This window comes from Montipora foliosa, chromosome 14 (genome assembly GCF_036669935.1).
Source record: "Montipora foliosa isolate CH-2021 chromosome 14, ASM3666993v2, whole genome shotgun sequence".
Classification (NCBI taxonomy): domain Eukaryota; kingdom Metazoa; phylum Cnidaria; class Anthozoa; order Scleractinia; family Acroporidae; genus Montipora; species Montipora foliosa.
Window position 1 is genome coordinate 17,615,593 of NC_090882.1, and position 14,247 is coordinate 17,629,839.

The window sequence follows — 14,247 nt, forward strand, 5'->3', positions numbered from 1 at the left end:
TTTTAGATACATTAAGGAAAAACTGGTGGCTGCATAGGGGACTGACTGACGATTTAAGAACCTAGATAGCCCAAATTTTTAATTACCATTAACAGTATGTAAGAACCTGTTTAAAATGGAAGTTTCTTACATGCGGAGTTTTATTGTATCTTTTTAGTCAATCTAAGTACTTTGATCAGGGTCCCTCGGTCATTGCATTTTCTGGAAAGTGATAGAATTGAAACTGGTCTGGAAGAACTGCAAAAATAGATCTCATAAAAATTCCAGAAAATTCAAATTAACTCTTTGAATGAGGCAAGTGTGTTCCAAACAGTTATTTATTTTGGCGTCGGTGAAAAAATTGACCACAGTGACGTTCTGGTAGCTGGATTTTCTTTTCCTTACCCAGATGGGACTTGGTACAGTTACATGTAAATGAAATTTTAGCATGCCAAAAATCTAAAGGCCTTTCATAATGCTTCTGAGATTTATCCATTTGTATGGTTTTCTTTCTAGTATTATTCAGATTCAAATGATGTAGAATCATGGATGATGGAGAAGATGTATGTTGTTAGTAGTGAAGACTATGGCAGGGATGAGCAAAGTGCAATGGTGGGTACAGTATATTTCTTCATCTCTCCAAAAGTATTATTATTGTTATTATTATTATTATTATTATTATTGTTATTATTGTTATTATTGTTTAATATTTATAATGGGCACAGATTCTATCTAAATATAATCAAATGTGTCTATAAATTCACAAACAAGTAATCAATAAAGTAAAATAACTTACAAATAAACAACACGTGTTACAATAGAATTCCGAACATCATATTATATTATGAGTTAGTTAAGGTGTAAGGTATATCTATAAAATATATGAAAATGATATTACTATTATATAAAAATACAATAAAGTTAATTAAGACACGCAAAGGCTTGTTTAAAAAGAAAGGTTTTCAAAAGACTCTCAAATTTAACAATTGACTGTTCTGACTTAATATGGCTTGGTAGAGTGTTGCAAACTAAAGGTGCTGTGGAGACATACGCTCTGTCTCCCAGAGTTATGCAGATTAAACATTAACTGTTTCTTGTCAAATTAAAGTTTATCAACGGAGTTGATAATGTAAATTGACCACCGTACAGAGATTCTAAAAGCTGACGTTTCGAGCGTTAGCCCTTCGTCAGAGCGAATCGAGGGATTATGGGTTACGTGTAGTTTTTATAGTAGAGTAGGTGCTACGCTATTGGTGGTAACATGGCAACGTGAAAAGTAGGAATATATTAGTTAAATGAAAAGCGTTCGTTAATACCGTGAGGATTAAGGGTGCCGATTTGAAAGATGAATTTTTGTTCCAGATTCTTGCGGCTTTCCGTCGTACCTAGATGTAGGGAAAGGCCGCAGATAGCCATGTGTTTTTTGGAGTGATTAGGCAGATTAAAATGGCGAGCGACTGGCTTAGATGCATCCTTGTCATTCTTCTCAACATCGCGAAGGTGCAGAAAATGCCAAGAGGATATCAATCATTTCTTGTCAGCTATCTCATTTTAGGTGCTCAATCTTTCCAATATTCTAGGTTGATATGGCAAGACTGACTATGTTTTCCTGCAAAGTTTTCAAAACAAGCACCTACAGTGTGCGTGTACTAAATCTGTAAAACAATAACTATTTAATTCATATGAAGTGTCATAGTTATGAAAAGAAAAGCAAAAAAGAGGGTAAAACCAGAGAACCCAGAGAAATTAACAAATCAAAAGTGGTTCAGCGTTGTCTGTAGTCTTATCAACAATGATATTCATCATCACAGTGGTCCAAATGTTGTGGTCTCGTGAGGCGCAGCTGCGTGTGTCCACAACAAATTTGTCTTTTACCACAATATTCAATGCCAAAAAAAGTTTTTATTTCACAGCGAGACCAAAATCATGACACAAAGAAAGAGCAAGCGTTGTCTATAACTTTCTCAGAATATTATTGGTTTATTTCCCAAAATGGGCGTTTCTGATTGGCTATCACATTGCGTGATAAACTGATGCGAGCATGACACATACAGCGTTGTCTAGACTCTTATCAACAACTGCAAATTAGCCAATCAGATTGTGGGATTACAAGCAATTGTGGTAAAAAACCTCTTGCAGCAGGGAAAAAACCATCCCTGTTCCCATAAAATCATTGAAGTTTCACACTATGCAATTGTCATTGTTTTAATTTGATTTAATTAGTCACTTCTTCAAAGACACACAAATGTCATTGATGAGATAAAAGGATTTGCTGACGATGTGAATCGTTTGAGGGAACAAAGCAAACTTATGGAAAGCATTGAGACGGCATCTCAGGTGAGAACAATAATATTATATTGTTGTCTTTTGAGTGTTACAGCATTCTTGACAGGCTCTTTTCCATTTTATGTTTGTAAATAGATCGGCAAAATTAATACTCTGGAACTCAACTGGTTTAATGACTAGTTCAGCAAATAAACGTACGAAGTGGCCTGTCAAAGCAATGTGAAAGACAAAAACAAGACTATTTTGAGGGCATGTAAATGCTGCAATCTGATTGGCTGCTATAAAACAACATGATAATCACAATCATTATGTTACAAGCTGTTTTTTGGTTCAGTTAAGTTCCACTTGAATACAGGACTGGTAAGCCTGTAATTTATAGTGGAGTGTAAGGCTAAATAAAAAAAAATGCCACCATTGATTCAGGATGATCAAACAATGGAATTGATGATCTACACGTAAATCTGATGAAAGGTGCATTGATTTAATTTGTCTTAAAACTCAGAAATAGAGCGTTTTCACATGACGTCACAGCGGCCATGTTGGTGTTCCAAAACAAAGGAATGGCAGCCATGATCGTGTACCAAACTAATCCTCTGGGAATTGAACTCTCTTTTTGTGCAAATACTTCCTTTTGTTTCAGTAATCCAATATGGCTGCTGATCACGTGAGTGAAAACACTCTATGTAATGCTCGTGCATGTAGCTGACTGTGCAGGGGTGTCATTAGAAGCCGGTAACCGGCGGTATGCCGCCGTCTTTGTCAGAAATTTGCCTCTCACTGCCGGCGCTGCCTTGATTTTCACTTAACCCTTTGTACAAGACAAGAGTGACCGCCGCTTACACTGAATAGCCCAGGCATCTACTTCAAATGTTATTGAAACCCCTGCTGGATGGAGTTTTTAGCCACTTGTGTCCAGAAGTTGCACGTAATAAGATGCGCGCCCAATTTTGATGTCCAACACAAAAATGCCCCTTAAGTCTTAAACCTACAAATATTTCTAGCAGTAAGAGAAGAGTAAGGTTTAGTGTAATTTTTTGGTGATGGTAAATGTAGAAAGGGGACCATTTGTGATGCGTATTAAAATCATTGTGCATCTAAAGGGCCTTAATAACATGACGGCTATGTTGGGTCCAGAGGGATTGAAAACTTCAACTCGAGGCTTGGGGCTGTACCTGTAGTTTTACAGAAGATGGTCAAGCAAAAAAAATCATGTATTATTGATGGGGTGCATCCCAGATGATTGACCATATGTGCAAGTATGTTATGGTCATTATAGCAGACATCTTGTTGGCAGTTTACTGATTGTTAGTATGTTATAATTTTAGACAAAATTTGAAGTTTATGAAGAGGAAGCAGAGGTTGAAACAGATGAGGAAGTGGAGGAGACTGTGGAAAAAGAAGTCGTTAAAGATGTTGTACAAGAAATCAAAGTTCCACAAGTAAAAGCCTTACATCCCTTCAGTGGACAGGGACTCAAAATGGCCAAGGGAGAGGTGGGTGGCATGACTGTTTTGTAAAGGGCAAAAATGTGTGTTTGTCCGAATAATTTCCCCAATCCATATTAAGAAGCAAATCCTGGATTGGTGAGCTGAACATTTCAACAGCGACGTCTCCCACAAGTGCTGATTAACTCCAAAATGGACACCCTCCCCACTGCTGAAGAGGTCGCGAGGGGCTTTCGAGCAAATGTCCTCTGGGAAAACAAATATAAATTAATCCTGAAACCAATCATTAATCCTATTTGAAACATCATTGTCACATGGACATACAAACATTAACATTTTTAAGTAGTAAAATCAGAGTATACAATCATGTAGTTTTAAAACAATATGTTATTGACAGTAATAAGATTGTATTACCTTAACAAAGGTGAAGAAAAGCCTTTGGCACAGAGAGTGTTTGTTCAGATAGCGTAACTCGATCTGCCGAGGCCTAGGGTGAAAAAATGTCATCCAGAACTTGTAAAACGTGTAGTACCTTCTATTAAGTAGTTGGAAGAACTGTGTCTCATAGACCTTTTTCATAATGGCGGCCCGATAAAATATTATTTTGTTTTAAGTAATGGACCAGCTAAAAGGTAGGCAGGAGTACGGCAAAACTCATTAAAAAGGTGCGAACAGTTAATTGTTAATTCCATTTAAATTGGCTCATCTCATTGGCTAATACCAAAAAAACCCGAAAAAACTAAGAACAAATTTTAAAAAAACCTCATTTTTAGGCCTTGTCTTTTCCCTACCCCTATTATCTGTCTCTTGGTGAAATTTGGCTTTTGCTCTATGCGCCAATTAGCACCACAAAATTATTGACCCTATTGCCGAGGGCTATTGTTTTCTACCTGCTTCTTAGCCGGACCATTACTTAATGCTGATAAGCCTATCTAGCCTCGCTGCAATGCGCAAAATGTGAACCAAAATGAGGCCAGTAGGTCCAATTAACATAAATACAATAGAATATCAAATCGGTCGCCATTTATGAAAAAGGTCTATAAACTCCCTTCAATAACACATGAAGTAATTAATTATTGAATCAATTACACCATTAATTATTGAATCAATAATTAATTATCGAATAATTAATTATTATTTTCTCCTTTTTTCAAGGTCTTTTTCTTGATAGCCAAGACAAACAAGGATTGGTGGAGTGTAAGGTATATTGTAGTTGCCAATTGTATAACAGCTATTTGGTTTCAATCCATTGCAAAAATTAATAGTAAGATTGCCCTTAAATTTCCTCTTGGCTTGAACCAATTTGGCTTGATTTGCATTGTCTTTTTGAATCCGTTTTCTCAGTGTAGTCTGATTCTCATTACAAGTCGACTTTTTTCTCTTTTCACTGTTCACTGTTTTTCTTTTCAAAATACACACAAACCCTGAATAGCCATACAGGTTACTTAAGTGAATCTAAGTGAATTTATACTTTGATATTCTTGGTTGTGAATAGTTCGGTTAAACTTAAAAGTTCGATGAAAATCAAAATATCTGTGACTTAAAAATAACAGCTTTTAACAAATTGATATCATTAATAACTTTTTTATTATCAGACGTTTGACATCTAAGGAAGCAGGGTATGTTCCAGCAAACTATGTAAAAGAGATTGAGCCCAGAACAGTAAAGAAGATTACCAAGCAGAAAGTTGTTGTCCCAGAGAAAGTGGTGGTGAAACGGAAAGTGAAGAAGAAAGTTAAAGTTCAGAAGCAGCGAGCTGTGAAACCAAAAACTCCAGAAAAGAAAGGTTTTTCATTAAATTAAACATTACTTTGTTCAATAGGCAACTTTCGTCATCTTTTTTTCCCTCCTCTGGTATCAGCATTTTTTGGTTAAAACAATCTCTCTCCCCACTTCTTATATTTCAGGATGTAAAATTCTGTTTTAACTTGCTTAGCTCTTCTTTCCTTCATTCTGATGTTTGGAAAAATTGTACTACGGAGATGGGTATCCTAGTGATAATTTATGCATCTGTGTTTTTTCCCGTAGAAAAGGCCCGTCGTCCTGTCAGACGTCATTTTACTGCTCACTTTGATCGTGATAATGTGGCAACTCGCCAGGTTTCACTGCAGAACTTGTATTCAAGGCTAGTGGAGATGGCAGAGGTAATTGACTTAGAAGGATATTCAAATTTTAACTATCAGATTGTGTCCATTATCAATATTGTTAATTATTGTGTTATCAAAGAAAATTAATACATAATGTCATGAAGCATTGACAAGTTACCGGTACAGTAATTTTTTGGTGCCTTTCAGATTCGTTGTGAGAATCTTGAGAACTCCATTAAGTACTTTCATTTTTGTCATGAGTGTGATGACATTGAATCCTGGATAAAGAACAAGGTTTGCCTTTAAGTATTAATAATTATTTTGAGCTCTGTTTGTTGATTAAGATCATTAACCAACAAATTTTGTCTAGATTGTGACACCTTTGAGGTGCTCCGGCTGTCACTAAGTAGACAGCCTGCAACTATTGCAGTTAGAAAAGCTGGATACTTAGCATGATGATGACACATGTATTGATGATAACAAGAAGTTCACAGTATTTCAGTAGGTTATTTTTAGGTTACAATGTTGTGGTAAATATCCAGTTTCAATTTCGAAGTCCACAGTCCACATTCCATGACCCAATGATAAAATTAAGTGTGATTATGGATATTTGTTTACATTTAAAACTGTTGTTAACGGCATTGATTCCATTCAAAATCAGAAAACAGATGCTTGTCTCTACAATCATATTTTAAAATATTTAATACTTTTTCTTAACAATACAGGGAAAGTTATAAAATTACGATATCCGTTACAGAGTCATACGATAACCGGATATTGCATTGTGTGCAACAAAAACAGAAAAATTTGTTTCTGGTCATGCACACGATTCTTTGATACATATTTCCCCTGTCAATCTGTCACATAGTCTTCCGTGGTTTAGTGGTCATCGCGATTGCCTCTGAAGGAAGATACTGCGTTGAACTGCCTTCTACAAGATAGAGAAATTTTACGCATGACCTGAAGTGTTTGTGACCGCATTGTTTGTGGAAACGTGGCTGGATGTGACATTACATAAGATTAGTTTTGACATTTGATTCGTTGAAATGGGAGATGATTCTTTTCGGTGATAAGGGACACAGAGAATACAAGTTGTTGATTGAGTCAGCCAAAGTGCGACCCAAAAAAAATAAATAAAAAAAGTCCAACTTCCAAAAACGGAGTACAAAAGTATACTTTGTTCTTCAAACAAAGTAATAATAATTTAAGCATCAAGGTTACATGTATGTCGCTGAGCACAAGTGCTCTCTATTAATTTGGACCACTTAAAATAAACTTATTGATTTTTTTTATGAGAGGAGAAAGGGGGGGGGGGAGGGGAGGGGAGAGTTCACCTGGAGAAAAACCTCTCAACAGCTGTAGGGAGAACCTACAGACTCAACCCAAATATGACATTGAGTACAAGAGCCAATCCCCTACCACACTGTTGGGAGATGAGAGCTCTCGCCACTGCTCAATCATGTTCTCTTTTAATTTTTGGTATTTGAAATTTGAATCCAAGAATCATAAACTTAAATAGCCAACTTCAAGGCCCATGGTAGGATTGACCAAAAATAATTTTAATTAATGGTTTTTATTGTTATCCATGGGAGTCTTAACATACTCGCTCTTTTGCTGGCTGGCTGGCTGGCTGGAATTAGCTGCCAATGAGTGTCCTTGCCATGGGAAACCCAGGCACCATATTTTGCATTTTCATCCACAGTTCTTTGTTGAGGCAAAGCTAGATTACTTAAAGTGATTACCTGATAGAAATAATATTAAAAATGGAAGGGTCATTTCTCATCTGTGTAACCGTAAAGTGAACAAAGAGGTTAATAATTATTTAACCCATTGATGCTTGAAGCACCCTGAACCACTCCCATTGGCGGGTAAAGTTGTCTGGTGTTAGACAGAGTAAAATCTATTAAGTCCCACCTCTTGGAGTCTATGGGTTAAACTTTGAAATGGAATGTTGTGTACATTAAATCTTCCCATGGCTTTAGTTAAACTTCTAATAGTCATAATGCATTTGTTTTGTGACTTTAATTTTCTACAGGAGCTAACATTTTGCTTAATATTTTACCCTGCCCTAACATTAACATTTTAACATTTTGCTCTGGCTAATCAGGACAAACAGCTCACTTCTGATGCACATGAATCAGTCAGAGATATTCATGCTGTTCGCAAAATTCTTGAGGTATAGTCTTGTGGTAAATCTGTATTGTCCTAACCTTCTCCCATTCTTCGATATAATACATTATAATATGTGATATAATTTATCATGTCTTTTTAATTTTTCCTGGCAATTTTTTCATTGTAGTCTACTTTCAGTCCCGCAGATACCACATGCACTATTGCATGATTGGCTAATAAGTCAGCCCATAGTATAGGCAGGCCATACTGAACCGACTTCATGTGATATGTGTTTTCCACTTGATGCAGTTATTATTAAGATGGAAATTAACTGCATAAGTAACCCAGGTTACTTAGCTCTGCACCTTGTTTTGTCATCAATAAATAGAGTAAAAACTAGGTTTTTGAGGAGTGAATGTTTGTAAAGTTTGCCAAAGTGCGGCAGTGTTGCCGTATTTAAAAACTCAAGGTGAAGCCAAAATCTTGTCGGTGATGGAACACTGACTCAAATAATTTTATTAATTTTTAATCTGCACGATACTTACTCAATGCCCTTATTCAGTGTTTTCATATTCAAGTGAGAGCCAAGCCAAGCCAAGCCAACCATGCAACCTTTATTAACACAACCAAAGGTGTAATAACTGCTTTACATCATAACAAACCTTATCAAAAATCGTAAACATTCACTCAGTGGCACTGAATGAATTGTGATAAACATATGATTGCAAAAAAAAAGCTATGAAGCTGCACTGAACTTACTCGTGGAGGGTGGTTGGGAGCGGCAGGTCAGGTAATGGCCGACAGGAAAAAAACAAACTAAGCCACCGAGGAACCCTGAAGATTCCACATACTGGACACCATTCTACGAGCCCCCCTGGGTAGCCAGGTATATCTGACGCTTCATTAGGTTCAAAGCTGTTACTGGTATATACTCCTGTACCGTAGGGTAGTCATGTTTGTAAAAAAAGAATAGAGATTTAAAATTCTCTTTCCTTAAATTTACAATCACTGAAATAAGTTTGTTACCTTTTACTACCAATGTTTTCATTCAACAGGGCCTTACCATGGAGCTTACAGCAAACAGTGGCCGTATCACTGAAATAAACAATCTAGCTGATCAGTTAGTGAATACAGATCACAGACATGCTGCAGCTGTGAAAACAAGACGCAAAGAAATCAATGACATGTAAGAGTTGACTTCTTGAATGAGACACTTGAAAATCTTCTGCAAAGTTGATAATTTGGAGTTAGCATACTTTTGCTCCAATCCTGCATAGCAAAATGCTATTTCCTGATATTTAGAGCAAAACGTTAATGAGTGAGGAGACCAAGTACAGTCAAGTGGATCATTCTCATGTAAAAATGTTAAGGCTTTGTTTTTAGTGCAAGCGTACTAAAAAAAAATAAGTGGGACAGGCTCAGAATTTTCATGCAGTTTTCTGCATGAAGAGCTAAGGAACCTAAACCTCCAATTGTCAACCAGCAAAACGTTGTATATTCCTTTCAGTGTGATCTGTGTGGTGCAGATTATGTCGGCTTTACAAGCCGACACTTATATCAACGTGTCGAGGAGCATAAACGATCGTTAATCAGCAATCATGTGAGAGAACAACATGGAATCGAGCCATGTGAAATTGCCAAGAACTTTAGGGTCCTGAGGAAGTGCTCGAACAAGTTTGATTGTTTGACTTTTGAAATGTTTTTTATTCGGGACCTTAAGCCAAAATTAAACAAACAAAGTGATTCTGTCCCCGCAAAGCTGTTTGCTTAACACTTCCAATAGTTTTCATTCTTTTCATCTCTTATTTTACACTTTATTTTCGCATTCTATATTTTTATTATCCGTATGTAAATACTTAGCTTTTACCTTCATTCCATTGTTTCAGAAATTGTATTTAGTGGAAATTTTATTCAGGAACTCTAACTTGAAAATGCCCGTTTTTATAACTAAATGTTTTAGTAAGAACTTATTACTTTGTTTTCTGAAATAAATTATAAATATCATTAATTATTAACCTTCTCCCCCTTCCCCCGCATTCAATGTTGAATTTCCAAACAGTTGTGTTGCTGAGTGACATTAGCTTATTTGGGGTCAACATTGATTAGAGGGGGGAGGAATGGGAGAGCCAAAGGTACAAGGTAGTCAGGAAAGTACAAGACGATCCCAATATCATTTGTTTATAAGAATAGTAGTTTTCAATTATCTGAAAGTCTGAATAGACCTAATCGGCTAACTCAATGTTGTACCCAATTCAAATCTCCCGGGATTAAGAATCTTTGTGTGTTGTATTTGCATAATGATGAAGCATTCATATTTAAATGGTATGGAAATACCTGTAACAAAACGTTTCATTCCCAAAGGATTTGAATTGGGTACAACATTGAGTTAGCCGATTTGGTTTATTGAATTAATATAATGGTTAGAAGCAGTATTTGGCAAGAGGCTGTTCTCAAAGTGTAGCACAATGTGGTTGGCTCTAGGACCACTGAATTTAGCCAATGATTCGAGTGGGAACTTTGTGTAGTACCCGTAACATGGAAATCCAATGCCTTTACCACTGGACCACCCAGTGAAAGAATCATTTGCAAGGGATTATCCCCCTCTGCGAAATTGTTGAATATTCCACTTTATATTTTATATTTTACTGGTAATGATGTTGAAAGGTGCCATCGACTTCTGTGTGTTTGATTATGCAGGTGGGAAAATCTCCAACGTTTGAAGCAAGCCAAGGAAGAAGAACTTAAAGAAAAGCATGGGTATGTTTGGTACCTCTTGCACGAAAAGAAAAAAGGTCTACATGGTTTCATTGGAATGATCTGCATAATCAGAGGTGTTCTTATCAGTCTCGCTCTTTGTGATCACCACTTATGGCTGTCTTTTGTTTTTGGCTTGGGTATTATGAAAGCCAATCACATTATGCGTTGTGAGAGCTGCTACGTGATTCGTAGCAGTTGCAGTTGCAGTTGCATGGCGGTCTACCACGCCCTCTCTCTCAAGGTTCCACTTGGAGAAACACTATGATGATTCAAACCGAATTGTTTGTTGTCTTTTTGTCTTGCAGTGTTGAACTTTTCTTTGACTCGTGTGGTGAGATGAATGCCTGGATGCAAGAGAAGAATGCTGTATTGTCTGATGAAGACCTGGGAAGAGACTTGGAGACTGTGAGAGCTTTACAAAGGCGACATCAGGTAACATTATAGTAAAATTGTGCTTTTACTACCAATCAATGAATGGTTGATTAAGTAACTGAAGCAATCAAACAAAGAGAGCAGCAGTCAAAAGAGACTTTATGACGTCTTATTTGTTTCATTAATTAATTGGGTGGTGGAAAAAAGGTTTGATTTCTAATTAAATGAGGGCTATATATTTGATGCACATTTCATCTGATTTCTGTAAGCTTAAAATTTTATTTCCTGTGTATTATAAATATAATTTAGATGAATGTGTGAAATGAATGTAGGTGCTTAAAAAGTAGTTAAAATATGTGTGTTTCATCACAACTACAAGATCTGTTTTGTAGTTGGTTTGAAACACTGCTGCTCATATGATGATATATTTATATATTTGTAAAGAGGAGACAAATGTGTTATTTACCCTTAGATATTCATAGATCATGGAAGTTAATTTCTCCAAGGATGTCTACTTGCTCAACTTCAATTATTTAATTATTCCAACCACCCCACCCCAATCCACCCCTCCCATGTGAATCCATCCGCCAAGCTTCAGCACTTATTTTTTTGACATAATTACAGACTTAACATTTTCTGTGCCATTTTCTGTTCATTTGTTATGATACTTTTTAGGGGTTTGAAAGAGATCTTGCTGCAGTGGATGAAAAACTTTTGAAGCTTCAAGAGCAGGCTCAGTTGTATGTTGTTTATTAGTCTTTTTGTGTGATAACAGTATGTGCTTTGTCTTGCTTGCTATAAAGATGAAAATGGCATGATTGTGTCATGTTATGTTATTTTTAATAATGTGTAAACAGTGTAAAGTTGTAAACTCTCTTGATGAACTTTTTGTGCTCTTAGAGCAAACTGATGAATTGAATTCAGTAAACACTTGCATATAAGAACAAGTGGATTAAGAACATCAGGCTGAAATTTGGCCAATAAAGCACCATATAAATAAGAACAAATTCAGCCTGATAAATAAAACATGTTCTTAATACAAAGAGAAAGGGTATTAGGATAAGGAAACAATACAGTACAGTAACTTATATCAAAGTACTTATGGTGTTCAGGACCATTACAAACTAAAAAAATCTATTACAAAACAGCATTGTAAGTTAATTAAACCTTCAGTAATGTATAATTTGAAGTATTTCTGAAACCAATTTTAAGAACATTTTAAGAACACTTTCAGGCTTATTTTTCACTAAGCATCCCTCAAATAAGAACACGATCAGCCTTTAACCTGAAAAAAGTGTTCTTATAACATTATGCAGGTGTTTACTGTATTGTTAAAAAGAAAATAATTTTGTCTTTTCCCTTTTTGTCTTCCAGGTTAGTGTCTCAACATCCCAGACAGGCTAAGCAGATTAAAGAAAAAGAAGCAGAAATTCTACATCTCTGGAATGGTTTAAAGGTTTGTATTCCAACTATCTTCAAACTGGAGGTTTCCCTCTTTTCGCTCTATTCCCAACTTTTAAAGTTGGTTTATGCCCTTCTCCATCAATGATGTGGAAAAAGTTTATTACTAAACCATTATGCCCACACAGTGTACTTATCTGCAAAAAATCAAGTTTCAAACTCCAGTATAATTTTGACTGTGTGGACTACTCTGTGGTAAAATATGGGATAAAATTATCTTCCATAGGGAAAAGCAAGTGAAAGAAAACATGTCTTGGATGAAGCATATGGTCAACAAGGATTTTTGGCAGACTCAAGGGACTTGGTAAAGTTCTCATATTTTTTTCCCTTTAACTTTAATATTAGAGAGCTTTAGTAAAGACAACGGCAACGGCGACGGCAACGAGAACGTCACAAATTTGCATATTTAGTGGGCAAAAAAAATAGCTTTGCACGCCCTGCACGTGCGTTTTTCACTTTTGTTCATTTCTTTGCCGTCGTCAGCAAAACAACAACGTGAAATAGCCAAATTCGAGGTTTTATAGAGGACGTCAGCACTTGGGAGATGAATTTTCATTTTCTCCCCTAAATTAAGCTTGACTCATAACGGTTTCATTCTTGAGGGACTACCACACCATTGTCATGTTAAAAAGCTTGGAATAGTCTCAAAGTGATTACAGTGATGGGAATTTATGTTTTAAGATGACGTTCTCGTTGCCGTTCCCGTCGTCGTTGCTAAAGCTCCGTATTGTCTTGTTGCCCTAAGATTCTCAAACAAAGGTATTTTTTTGAAATACTTGGGCTAAATCATATTCCTGTTTCTGAATTGCGTGGTAGTTATCATGGGCATCGGATGTGCGCGAGTCACTCAGGATCGCGGAGAAACCAACAGATGTAAACAGTGCAAAACAGCTCATCCAGGAACATGAAGAGAAGTGGGAAGACATTCAAACTCATAATGACAGGTACAGTTCAAAATTGATTAACCCATTGACTCCCAGGGGCTCTTCATTGACGAGTAAAACCGTCTGGCATTAGACAGAGTAAAATACTAAGTATGGCTGGTTTAGGCCGGTTTAGGGGTCCCCAGGTAATTTGATAACCCCTCCCCCCACCACTAAAACAAGTCCCCTTGAGTCACCCTGCAAGGCTGCAAGGTATGAAAGGTATACCACTATAGTAGAAACTGTCTTTTTTGAAGAATAGAGTTACCAAGTCTACTCCTCCAAATGTATAAATGTGTTTTAATTCCCTAAATTTAGGAAACCATTTTGGAGACAATTTGAAAACGAGACTCCAATGCTCAGTAAACTAATACGAACTGTGTACTGGGCACTTTGTTTAGATTTGACCAGTTGATAGAATATGGAGAGAAGATGATAGCTTCCAGTCCTCGAATGAAACAAGTTAAAGACAGATTGACAGCACTCAAAAAGGAGAAAGCAGCACTAGAAGAGACTTGGTGTGAACGAAATGACATACTTCTTGAAGGCCAGGATTTGCAGGTCAGTGGGTAAATCAAAGATCTCGTTGTCTTACAGTGTGGTTATTTTGTATAAATGCGAGCTAAATGTTGTGAACCTGAAGGTTGTCACCCTCGTGAGGTATTATTGAATTAGTGAATTTTACAACAACAGAGTACTGACGGAACGCCCAACCCAGGAAACAAATTCCTCACCGGGGCAATATCAAGGAACATGGGTCTTCTTAATAGGTCTTTCCTTTTGAACACATCGCAAAATACAATATTGGAGTAATTGTGTTTGGGA

General features: G+C 36.5%; 1 protein-coding gene across 4 annotated transcripts in view; it reads left to right on the forward strand.

The window, feature by feature from the left end:
• The window catches only part of LOC137984373 (spectrin beta chain-like), a 70,069-nt gene that overhangs the window by 16,768 nt on the left and 39,054 nt on the right, over positions 1-14,247 (forward strand). For 2 of the 4 annotated variants that reach the window (XM_068831548.1, XM_068831551.1), the window contains 16 exons: positions 496-591; positions 2,203-2,316; positions 3,591-3,758; positions 4,866-4,912; positions 5,306-5,496; positions 5,739-5,854; positions 6,005-6,091; positions 7,905-7,973; positions 8,965-9,095; positions 10,607-10,666; positions 10,972-11,098; positions 11,714-11,778; positions 12,413-12,494; positions 12,726-12,803; positions 13,316-13,443; positions 13,824-13,983. In XM_068831548.1, coding sequence (XP_068687649.1) covers positions 496-591; positions 2,203-2,316; positions 3,591-3,758; positions 4,866-4,912; positions 5,306-5,496; positions 5,739-5,854; positions 6,005-6,091; positions 7,905-7,973; positions 8,965-9,095; positions 10,607-10,666; positions 10,972-11,098; positions 11,714-11,778; positions 12,413-12,494; positions 12,726-12,803; positions 13,316-13,443; positions 13,824-13,983 — 1,719 coding nt within the window. The remainder of the gene's footprint in view (positions 1-495; positions 592-2,202; positions 2,317-3,590; positions 3,759-4,865; positions 4,913-5,305; positions 5,497-5,738; positions 5,855-6,004; positions 6,092-7,904; positions 7,974-8,964; positions 9,096-10,606; positions 10,667-10,971; positions 11,099-11,713; positions 11,779-12,412; positions 12,495-12,725; positions 12,804-13,315; positions 13,444-13,823; positions 13,984-14,247) is intronic. The other 2 variants (XM_068831549.1, XM_068831550.1) reach the window with 2 other exon arrangements.